General features: G+C 38.2%; 1 protein-coding gene across 16 annotated transcripts in view; it reads right to left on the reverse strand.

The window, feature by feature from the left end:
• Nucleotides 1-1,491: 1,491 nt before the first annotated feature.
• Nucleotides 1,492-12,625, reverse strand: part of NRXN3 (neurexin 3) — a 1,639,812-nt gene continuing 1,628,678 nt past the window's right edge. For 6 of the 16 annotated variants that reach the window (XM_066388158.1, XM_066388152.1, XM_066388153.1 and 3 more), the window contains one exon: nt 1,492-1,850. In XM_066388158.1, the coding sequence (XP_066244255.1) occupies nt 1,549-1,850 (302 nt within the window). In that variant the 3' untranslated portion in view covers nt 1,492-1,548. Of the gene's footprint in view, nt 2,475-9,677; nt 10,409-12,625 lie in introns of all 16 variants that reach the window. The other 10 variants (XM_066388147.1, XM_066388159.1, XM_066388146.1 and 7 more) reach the window with 3 other exon arrangements.

The raw sequence follows: 12,625 nt of genomic DNA on the forward strand, positions 1-12,625 counted from the left end.
CCTCAAGACCTTAACAGGTTCCCTGTCTCAGTCATCCCATCAGACATACCATGATAAATATATCTGTATATATATTTATTTATATATATTATACTATTAAACTCCTTTTCTGTGTGTGTGTGTGTCACAGCAGCTTTATTCATTTTAGTATTTAGTTAGTTAGTTTTAGAAAAGATGGGTGAAGGGAGACATGAGCAAATGGAAGGATAGAGTTATCCGTAAGTGTCAGGCTACAAAATTAAACCACGATGAAAAACATTGTCATGTTGGGGGGCAGGGGAAGAACTATATATTTTGCTCTCTCTTCATGCCATGTTTGGCTTGTGTGACCTTACGTGGATTCCATCATAAGTTGAACTCCTCTATTCTTTGTTTTGATCATTGAACAGATTTTTAGTATTGTCTTTTCTTCTGTTTTTGCATGCATTTCAATCAGTCACAAATCCGGCCCACCCCCCCTTTCCTCTTTGCTAGGAAAGGCTCTGTTTTAGTTTGTGGGGTTTTCTCCTTTACCACAATTTGGCTGGGCTTATGGACAGGAGCAATATTGTTAAGTAAACCCAATAGCTCTGATAAAACCAGCCCCAACCTGTTCTGTTCAGGGTTTGGGTGGCAAATTCTGGAATTAGATCCTGAGAGACCAACTTTTCAAATTGGTATTATCATCCATCACGTGATTTTGCTATGTATTCAGCAAAGCATTACATAGGAAACAAACAACAGATTCTAAAAACACCACAACCTGATGTGTAGCGTGAACACCATGGTAGCTTTTGAGTTCATATGGCAATAGTCTCTCTTATTTTAGTTCTCTGAGTTTTTTTCTTCTTCTTCTTAATGTATATCCAGTCATTCTCGAAAATAAAACATAAACAAAAACCCAAAAGCCATTTTTTTCCCCTCAGATCTTGAAAAGTTACACACACTGGGCAGAACCAGAGAAAGGAGGGGTTTTTTTTTGTTGTGTGGTGTTGGTTTTTGTTTTAAACATTTTTCTTTTCTTTTTTTTGTTGTTTTTTACATAATTAAACAAACAAACAAACAAACAAAAATTGTTACAGTCAAGCTTCACAAACATTGTTACAGACTCACTTGGAGTTATGGGACAAGTAAGCCATGAAGTCTTCTACCTTGGGTGATAGGTCCTCAAGAGAAGGGAGCTCCCGAGTCCGCGAAGGAAGAAGGGGAGCCACCTGCTCGCCCCGGAGCGCAAAGTGTGTGCTTTTATGATACAGCAGGGCAGAAAAAGCTCTGTCTCCAGGCGATGACTGAATCAAAGCAGCCACGGCGGAGGTGTGTCTGGGCGGGGACGTCGCGGTGCGTGTCCTTGGAGATACGGTTTTCCCCGCCGTAGTCACGGAATGTACCCCCTCTCGTAGTCAGCGCAGTTCTGACATCTGTGAAATCGCCTTTTTCCCAGGATGCATATACAGATATAGAAAGAATTCTGTGTGTTAAATTCAGGTCTCGTTAGCGGGGCCGTGTTGTGTGTGTGTGTGTGTGTGTGTGTGTGTGTGTGTGTGTGCGCGCGCACGCGCGTGTTTTGTTTTACACGTAGTACTCCTTGTCCTTGTTTTTCTGTTTCTTGTGGCCGCTCTTCGAGCTCTGCTGCTTCTCCTTGAGGAGCGTGCCGTTGCTCTGGGCCGAGTTGCTGATGTAGTTCCGCGTCTCGTCCACTTGATAGGACCCCTCGTCCCTGTTCCTGTACTTGTACATGGCGTACAGGAGGATCAAGATGCAGAGGGCGGCAGCAGCCACAATGCCGACGACCATCCCTGTTGTGCTGCTCGACTCCCGGATCACCTCTGAGGCCCCCGGAACCCGTCTGACTCCCGGCTCCGTGGGGTTTGCTGTGGGCACATTACGGAACATGGGGGAAGTAATTAGTGGGCTCTTCAGTTTGGTGCTGTCTAGCTCATAGGCAGTGGGCAACGGAAGCAAGACTAGGTCAGGCTGGGGTTTGAGATCACGGTTATTCATTTTGCCAGCTGGCAATTTGGGCACCATCCCAGACGAGGAGGAAGCGGTGAAGCGGATCAGCTCAGGGGAGAAAGATGTGGTAGTAGTCCTACTAGTTTCGGAGACTTTGTTAGGTCTAAAGTCCTTGGCTTCCCACTTGGGCGCATGTGCTTTGTAGCCACCTTCGAAGATTGAAGTGGAAAGACTCTTATCTGTTACCAAGGAGAAGGTGGTGTAAAAATCTTCATCATCAGTAGGGGGCAGGTTAGAGTCAAAGGTTTCCCCTGAGCCATACCCAGATATCACCAAGCCATCATCATCACAACCTTCGCTGCCTTGGTCCGACAAGCAAGGTAACCCCGCCTCAGAGGTCATGGACAGGGAATCTTTGGTGGTCTCAATAATGGTGAGGAGGGGGCGAAAGGTAGGGGGGAGTGTAATGGAAGGTGCACGAGTAGCAATAGGAAGGGTAGCTAAAGGGTCTTCTACAAGAAGAGGGATAACTAATTCACCTCCTGGGATTGAAAAGAAAAAGAAACACAGAATTAGCACATTTGTAGATAAAAAAACACGGTTCAGTCAGTCACTCTTAATGGATGGAGCTCATAGCTTATGCCTCATAAATAGCAATAAAATGACCCGAATCCAAATATAGATCCTTTCTGGTGGTAGCCTAACCATTCTAAGCTGATTTACAGCCCGTTATATGCCTCTTGCCAACAAAACCTGAAATCTATATATTGGGGGAAGAGTGCCAATTTTCAAGATACTCTCAAGCAATTATTTAGATCGAAATTCAAATAGGCTTGTTTCCAGGATTTGACTGTGGGATGAGGACATTCAATTATGCTGTCGCCAATACTGACTGGCTATCAAAATTGTGTGTGTGTGTGTGTGTATGTTTATACAGACATGCGTGTGATTAATTTGTGAACCACAATATTTCCTTATTGCCTCCTTGGGTTTCTACTAATTACCTCCAACGAGGACTAGAATGACATATTCTCCATGTCATTGAGGCCAATATCAAGGAACATAAAAGACCTTGTTACTAATATAAATATTTTAAGTTACTACCTTTTATTTCACATTTACTATACGCTAAGTGAGAACAAGTGATAAGAGGTTAAAATTGTTCATTTAACAAACCCATTTTGACTTTGCTTTTCCAGATGTGCCCCTGGACTATTAAATAACAACTCACCGCACATTGGTCTAATATTATGTTAATGCATTGTTTTTATGTTATATACAGAATATCCTGAGTTGGATGCTAGATTTTTAAAACTACCCAGCCTAGACAGCTATGGCTTACTGAAAACTTCCTTTCAGACTCAGAAATGTAGAGATAGCTAAATGAGTGTTGAAAATCAGTGATTCTTAACTAGAATAGCAAAAATATATCAATTTACCCATAGACCCTAATTCCTACACTTAAACTGGATTAGGAAAGAGAGTTCAGATAGTACACTGAATCACTGCACCTTGCAGATCATGGGTGCCACAGACATTCTGTGGTGGATGTTACTCACCTAGCTGTAGAACCAACTTATTCGTCATGTGTGTAAGAGGTCTCTCAGGAGGGTCTTTTCTGTGTCTCTCAATAGCGTTATTTTTCAAACAGAGGAAGAATCTCAAGAAGCCACAGTTCATTGAGTTTTTTCCAAAATATGTATCCCAACTATTGTTTTTTAAAATCCTCTAGCAAGGAGGGCATGTTGTTCCATGTCCTAATTAGTCAGTTGAGAAGCTGATACATCACTGAGGGCCTCTTTCTGGGCTGGCTCACTAAGCTCTCAACCAGGTACAATGTGTTGTGTGTTCTGACCACAGTGGTAACTTTGCTCTGATGGGATGGTTAGTGTTTAAGTATCTGTTCTCGGCTATTTCTTTGCTGAAGTGCCCCTATTAGTGACAAACCAATACGGACATGTGGCTCAGTACTACAAAGCTCTAAGGACATTCCAGGAGGACAAGCTTTTGAGCTTCCACAGTCTTCTCAGGTTATTCCTATAAAGATCGACTCGCAAATTAGAACTCTTTGCTCTGCTTTCCACACCCTTTATCTTTAAACAATTTTGTACTTTAGTGAAAACTGTGGCATCTAAAGTATTCAGATTTCAGGTCTGTTAAGAGAATGGTCTCCTGAGAAGAAACCTCTTGCACACCTTCCTAGCACCTGGAAAGAACCGCTTGCACCCACATCAGAAGACTTTCTTCCCTCCTTATTTAGCCAATACTTAGAGAGAAATTGAGTGAGGGAGTTTAGCAACAGTGTCCATGATGTGTATCATCTGGAAAGCAAGAGAAAATAGAGCATTGAACAATCATCTCTGGCCTACCCGATAATGTTACCGTATGTGGGAAAATAAAACAGAGACCTTTCTGAGAATCTCAAAGTGATGTTTTGGTCTGCACTGTACACCCAGGCTTCTCCTCTGGTGCTTGGAGTTTGAAACTACTTGGCAAAATGGTCTTTGTGGCTCAAAGCTTCAGACTCACTTTCTTGAACCAGCATGCCTATTTTTTTTAACATTGTAAACATATATAATTCATATATCTTGCAACTTATTTAATGCATAATTTACACATGTTTGCTAGTATTTATAAATGAGATTGGGAGCATGTTTCCCTAAAGGTAAGCCAGTCATCAAACTAACCCTGGGTTAAATTTTCTCCTTATCCTTCCAGGACGGGGTCCTGGGTATTGTACTGAAGGTGATACATGGGAAATGGCAGTGTTTGGATAAAAGAAGAGCAGTGAGGAGGGAGAAGTGAAGTGAAGGCCCGTGCCACCTGCTTAAAGGTTCCCCAAAGGCCACTCGGGGATGAGGTCAGTGGTGAGATTCAAATAATTTAACAACTGGTTCTCTGCCCTAATGACCATTTTAAGTTTAAAAAAAAACACGACGATATACTGAAAGGTAGTTTATTATTTCATGCATTTAATACTTAAATGAGAACAATAAAAGAGGTACATAAAACTAGATTATGTTATAAGAGTTTTAAAATATTAATAAAAAATATTAAATAATACCTGACAAAAAACAATAAAACTGTTATTTAAGATATTTTCAGTGACAGCTTATCACCCACTGGTTGTTTGGCACTTTTTCTCTTTACATTATATGTTTGTTTACTGAAGTAACAAAGATAAGGGAATTAAAATGTAGTATTTCATCAAAGGTTTAAATAAGTTTTATGAAATGAATAAATAAATCTTACAAGCATAAGTCCATCCAATATTTTTCACCTAGGGATAGAATGAACATTACTACAGGCGCTTAGAATATGCTGTTGCACAGATAAAAGTTAAAAAAGAGTAAGGTGTATAAATTTGTGATTTCCACATTGGGCAGCTGCCCAGGCGCCCACCTTAGAGAGAACCCTGATTACAAGTGCCATTTAAACAAATTTAAACAACTGGTTCGCCAAACTCAACAAAAAATGAAGGATCGGTTCTGCCGAACCGCTGCAAACTGGCTGAATCCCACCACTGAATGAAGTTACTTTCCTTCAGAGGACAAGACAGTTCTTTCGCGTCTTACCTAGAACGAAAGTTTGGCATTTGTGTTCTTTTCAGGCACAAACACTGAGAGTCATTTGTTCCTTAGGGAAGTGATAAAAATCTACCTTATGTGTGTTAAGTAGAGAAGAAAGGGGGGCAAAGGACAAGGAATAATTGATTTGTTGGCAGGTGCACATCATTTTAATATAAAGGCAAATTGTTAAACAGGATGCCAGAGTCCCTTCCAGGGAGAGTAAGATCACTGCCTTCATGATTTTGGAGTGCATTCATTTGCAATTTTATTGTACCATCTGTGACACCCAACTGGAGTCTTAAATCTGCCTATTGCACTCTCTCTTTTCAATCTTAGCTAAAGCTTCTTCAGTGTCTCTGTTGTTAAAAACCTATAAAATCTACCAACTGCTCACTTTGTACTTGAATCAACGCCACGCTCCTTTGCTGTCTCCTTCTCATTCAACACCCTAATGCAAGCATCATTTTTGGATTACCAAAAATTAATAATAATAATAATAAAACTTATAAAAAAATAAAAAACTATCCTTTTTAGAATGGGATGGAAAGAAAGACCTGAAACTCACTAATTTATAAAAAGCTTCTAAAAGATTGGTGAACCCCTAAGTAAAATGAGAGCCTATTTAAAAACTAAAGAGCTTATTTGAAAACTAAAATGATGAGTTTGCTTTTGCAGAGTTTAAATATCAGAAGCTGCCAAAATGACTAATATTCAGTTTTCTTTGCTATTTTATTTTTAATACTGGTAGTGAGAAAAATGATAAATGATGACCCATGTCAAGGAAATCTGAGCCCAAATTCCAGTGGCATTTAATCAGTGGAATGATAGAGGCTTTCATAATCCCCCTGTCCTGGTATCTCAAGGAATTGAAAGAGTCTTTAGTTTAAAAGGAAGTTAACTGGGATATGGCGGTTATTATTATAAATGGGAATTATAGTGGAAGTAGGTGTAAAATTTTAGGTAATTGTAAATGTGGGACAGGTATATGATTTAGGGTATATAGTCAGTTTTAATATCAAATTCTACCTTTTAGAGTTAAGATGATTATACTATCCTAGGTAATCCACAGGCACACACCATTTGAGATGAGGAGGTGAGGGGTGTGTTTTTCCCATGAATAGATCCTTAATACAAATGACTGAGATTGTGGGAGCCTATTTGAGTTTATGTTTATTTTCATCCAAAGTGATTATACTTAGAAATGTCGGGGCTGCTGATAATATTTCTGTTTCGCTGTCTAAAGATTACAGAGTCAGTGATCTACCAGATGACGATGCTTACAAAAGTATTCACAGAAGCAGCAAGCTTAAAGGCCATCAGAAATCAAGGGCAGAGCGGCACAAAATGCGTGGCCTACCCAAACTTTAATTTCTTATTTCATTGCTAGAATTTTTCTTTGGTTTGGAATAAGATTTCTATTTCTTAAAAGTTATCATTTTGACTCTAGAATAGATATCCTTTTTTTTTTTTTTTACCAGGACTGTGCTCTTTTTTTAAACTAGGGAGATCACTAGGGATATAAAGGGTCTATTTTAGCCCTGAAGGCTGCCCTGCTTTTTTTTGCTTTATGAATGTATTTATAGATATATAATTCATATGTCTAGGGCTGATAGCCAGCAAAAGGGGCTCTCTGCCATCGAAAAAGATTAAAAATTCAATAGAACTCTTCTGAACCATGAGAATGTTGTAGGTGATGGTGAATGCAGTGGGTCATCTATAAAAACAAGAAGAGCAGCAGGAAGTTTCCATGTGGCTCCAACCTTGCCTCACTGGAGATATTTGACTCTAAGAAGTCACAAAAAACACTGAAAACAAGGACACTGAAGAGCTAGACTCTGGGAGAGGACACCATGCTCCAATTCCTTGAATTTCTTTTATGTGTATTTAGGTTCTTTATCTACTTTTTTATTTGCATGTCTGTGCTGGAAAATTCACATATAACGGGGAGAAATCACCCTTCTTCCACCAAATGAATTGTTGAATGATATTTATCTAGTCATTTGGTGCCACAGAAGTGTGTACATGCAACACATAAATAAAATTCAGATTTGTAACCAGGCAATTATTGTCCATCCACCTTCTGAAAAAATAGCCATGGACAAACATGGCAGGTACCTGGGGAGAAGATACCAGAAAAACTCTTGCGTCTCTAAGGTACTTAGCTATTTTAATGAGGTGAGAATCTCTGGGTAGGATCTTCCCCCCCCCCCAATTTATCTGAAATGGGTTTGATTCTATAAGGCTACAGAATCTATTTTTCAACATATGTCCAGGTAAGATGAGCCAAAACCCCTTGATAAAGTTCTCTGTCGCAGAATGTTGAGTGGGGTTTTGCTTTTGTTTGTTGATTAAGAGTTTTGCCTCTTAGAAGTCATCCAGTATCAAGTTAACCTCTCAACCCTGTGCCTTAAGGCCATATGAGTTTGGTCAAATTGCTTAAATTCCCTATAAAACGAGGCTAACAACACAGCCTGCCTCAAACCTCCAATACGAATAATAATAATGCATGTTAATGTTCACTAAATGCATGTTGAATATTTAGCACAGAGCTTATTGCCACTTCAAAATGTTAGCTACTAGTATCATTTCTACTAATATTTTAGGCCTATAAACACTGATGCTATTGATCACTTTTTCCAACCATTTTAAAAAATATATAGTAGCCTCATGCTAAGGTAGAAGTTTGATAATATAGGATCCAGATTATTAAGGCTATTTTAAATGCAGACTTTAAGGAATGATTTATTATAATTCAAAGGGTTTGTATTTAAAAGAAAAGATTAGCTTTTAATTAAATTGTCTTATAGATAACTTCCTCAACAAAAAATAAAAGCTTTCAATTTAATTAGGTAAAATAACACCTGATTTAGGAAGCTCTGAATTTTAAACCTAAAATATTATCCAAAATATTAAATAATATAAAAATCATATAAACCTAGGTAGGGAAAGCCCACTCATTAAAAGCTGCTGGATTGGAAACACATCTGTTATCTACCATTCGGTCTGATATTTCTATAGCAGTTTCAGATAATACCAATATTGAAAGTTAAAGTGAAACAAGTAACCTTCATTTAAAAATTGTATAGTACCTCTTACTGATTACTGCTCTTTCATTTCCTGAAGCGCATAAAGGAAATATCTAAATACCTTAAAGGTCAAGGGGCAGTCTTATCCTAGAGTCACATAAATGGCAGTATCTACCTGAGAAGTTGTCTAAATAAAACTTTACATGTGAAAATCATCATGTTTCTTCTTGGTAGAATCTTAGGATCCTTTTAAAGCTTACCTGATTAAATCCTTCAGAGAAACGGAAACTATTAATAGAAAGAAAAAAGGAGAGAGAAGGAAAGAGAAGGGAGAGAGAGAGGGAGGGAGGGAGTGAGAGAGAGAGAGAATTGTGTGCCTTCTGTGTGTGCATGTGTGTGTTTTACCAGAAGTTATTTCTATACTTTGGAAGGCATCATTATCATAGGACAACACTCTAGACACCTTGGATTGTCAATGTCTTTATTCTCAGTAAAATTAATTTTGTAGCCTGCGGTGATGGTGATGGTCTAATCCTAGATAACAAAGCTCACCATAATCACTTGAGAGTACCTTATTTCTCCTTTGCAGAAGCCAGGGTGGGGTGGGGGTGGGACTGATTTCCTTGCATTCTTTCTATGGAGTTAAATTAGGGTGCAATTACCACTGATAACACTTAGAATAATTCCTTTTTTTTTTCTGAGGCCTCCTGTAGGCTGTAACCAATTTAATATCCTACTAAAGAGCATACCATTATTTTCAAAGCTTTAAAGCTGGTTCAGGCAGAGAGGCCAGGTTTCCTTTGGATGTTAAGAACAATTTATCCACCCCCCTTTCCCAAGAGTAGAATTCACATTGATTATTATAAGCAATTCAGCACAAAACATAACACTGAAAATTAAGCAAAGAGACACAAATAAAATAAAATATTTAATATTGTCTACAAAAATTATATAGTAAAAAATAAAATCAACTTCAAGGCCAAAGTAAGCTAGAGGGAGAGAGAGAGCAAAGAACACCAACAAAGCATTCACAATATACAGAGGGAAAGAAAAGTAAAAGCAAATAAAAAAAAAATAGAGGCAGTTTTTGAAAAACAAAGAAAGAAATCATTTCCATATAGACAAAATAACAAATAGAATAAAAGCATACCATATTAATGTATAGTTAACTTACATCAACAAATTGCCCGCATGTTTTTTGGCATGAAAGAAAAATTTACAAAAGAAAGTTGTGTAAGAATGCTCTTGGACAAATAGAATTGCCACATTCTTGTAACTTGCTTTTTTTGTTGTTGTTGTCATTTCTTAAAAAAAAAACTTTTGAGCAAAATGTCTAATTTTTTAAATATAATAATTTACAACAGAGGGTGATACAGGGAGGCAACGACACATACATCCACACCACATAACATAAAAGGAAAAAAAATCTGCACTTCAACAAATGTTTACTTCAAGAGTCTCGGGAGGGCATCCATTTTGAATTTGAAATAATTCCAATTGCAATGATTTAAAAATTTTCCCAAAAAAACTCAAACAAACCTGTTTACCTATATAATTTGCCTTTTAAAAAAATCCATGAATCTTAGAAAAATGAATTTCTGCATTGTTATAGGTTCTCAGATATATATTTTAATTTTTAAATATTTTTGTCTTTTTGACAAGCATTAGACTTTCTTTAATTTAAGGGGATGGATGACAGCACATACATTTGAACAATGCTAAAGAAAGGAGGGGGCTGGGGAGGAAAGATGCAGAAAGGGTAGGGTCATGTCTATGAGTGAACTACACAGGAGATGAAGATGATGGGAGTGAATGTGTAAGTGAGTCGCCATGTCCATGTAAGGGCGGCACGGAGTGATCTAGCTGCATTAGAGCTTCTGGCTGTAAGGAAGGGATGGGCAATATACAAAAACAAATGAGCCTACACATGCCCATCTACAGAAATAAAGAACAGAACTCTAACACTGACAATCTCACACACCCTAAGCTGCAACTTCTTCAACATGCAAATTATTCCAAAAAATTAATACAGTTTCATTAATGATTTTCCAATAATAAAAACAGTTAAACTTTTTTTTCTCCTACTCAAAATAGCCAAAATACATAAAATAATAATACTAATAATAATGATCAAAAGGTTAAAAGCAAAAACAAGGAGACTAGATTTATGCATTCACGTTGAACAACTTCATCTACAGCCACACAGCCCCATCTAGAGTTAGGGGAAGGGGCCAGAGATCTGCAGAGGTGATGGAAAGGCAAATTTGTACAGGGAGCCCACTTGCTGGGTTGGTAATTACTTCCCTATTAGAAATGGAACCCTCTGAATGACGTCATTCATTTCCCCGTGCCCCCTATGGTGCATGTGATTCCCAATGAGACTGGGCTAATTTGAAAGATGTGGATGTGGAGATTCTGCAGCTGAAGTTGTTCCACCTTTAAAGAGGGAGTGGGGAAAAATTGCAGAAAACAATTCATTACATTTTTTTCCCTCATAATTTTGGATATAACCAAATCTGAAGACAAGAGGTCTAGCAATTAAAATGAAACACACTGATATATTTATATAGATAGATAGATATAATACAAAAAAAAAAGCACTTAATTCCCAAACAAGAAGGGAGAAAAGAACAAAAATAAAACATTTTAAAGAAAAAGAAAGTATTTCAGACACTTTCAGAGATGAACAACCAGATGCACAGGCTCAGCAGGCACAGACAGATCGGTCAGGGGACACTTTTTTGCTTTGCATTTTCTAGTTTGTTGATTCCCCTTTTGGTGATGGCCAAAATGAAAAAAAAACAAACAAACAAATGTTGCATTTTCTTTAAAAATATATATTTTTTTAAATTTGGTTTTGTTGCTTTAAAAAAATAAAAAGGGCGTGCAGTCTGGATGTACGTCATAAGGAGACACTTAAAAGAGAAGAAAGTGGCTAAGACTGACAAATGGGTAATCATCTCTTATCCTTTAACTGTAGGAATGTTCATCAAGTTCATACATGCTTAAAGTAAGTTGCATTTAGGGAAAATAGAAAAACAAAACAGCAAGCTAGGGTTGGGGAGAGGTCAGCAAGACAAAACCAATTCGGGGTGGTAGAAAGGTACTGGACCTAGTGTCACACCTTTCCAGTAGGGGCCAAGAACATCCCAAGGTGTGTCTTGCCAATTCCAAGAAGCTAAGCATGTCCTTGTTGTATATGTGTATGTGTTTGGGGTGTTGAAGTAGAGCCTGTAGGAATACAGGTCAAACGATAATGTACATTGGATTCATGGGTTCTGTTCTAGGAAATGTATCCTGTATTCACTGGTGGCCTAAAAAACTATATTTTATAAGCTGTTGAGAGGTTATAATTAAGTTTGTTCCATACGAATGTTCCTGGGAATTGCCAAATTGAGGGGGCACCATAGGTGACAATAGAATGCTAATAAAATGAGCCTGATAAATGGAATAGCCAATATCCATAGAAATGTATATATACACCATTTTCAGGACTAGGGGTAAAACCCCTCTCTACTTCAAAGAACAAATTGGTACAGTGTCCGTATCTGTAAACTACAGGATAGCCAGGAAATGAGGATGGTTTATTTGGAGTACTCTGCGGAAAATTTAACCAGTCTTCCAGAGACCATGTGGGGAAAAATGTTCCATTCACTCTACATTGAGAAAAGTGGAGGAGAGAAGAGAGGGAGAAAAAGGGAGAGAGAGAGAGTGTGTAAGTGTGCGTGTGTGTGTGCACGTGCTGAGGGAAAGGAACCATAGAAGGGACATGAGGGAGCACTTTTTAGAAATGGTCTCAGCCTCTACTGGAAGAGATCACAGGAGTTTTATTCAACATTATATCCCTGTGAGAACATTAATGCTCAACCAAGGACTGGGAAACCCAGGTAGGCAAACCGCAAAGGCAAGACACTTGAGAGCACTCGGTTCTGACAGCCAATTCTAATCACTCCCAAGAACTCTTTTTGGGTGACTTTAACAAATAGAATAAATTGTAAAGATGAGCCAGACTTTTACCCCCTATGGACGCCCCTTTTATTATTTTATACTAAAATAACGATAGTAATGTGTCCCCATGGGTCAGTCCGTACCAAGATT

This window comes from Saccopteryx leptura, chromosome 6 (genome assembly GCF_036850995.1).
Source record: "Saccopteryx leptura isolate mSacLep1 chromosome 6, mSacLep1_pri_phased_curated, whole genome shotgun sequence".
NCBI lineage: Eukaryota > Metazoa > Chordata > Mammalia > Chiroptera > Emballonuridae > Saccopteryx > Saccopteryx leptura.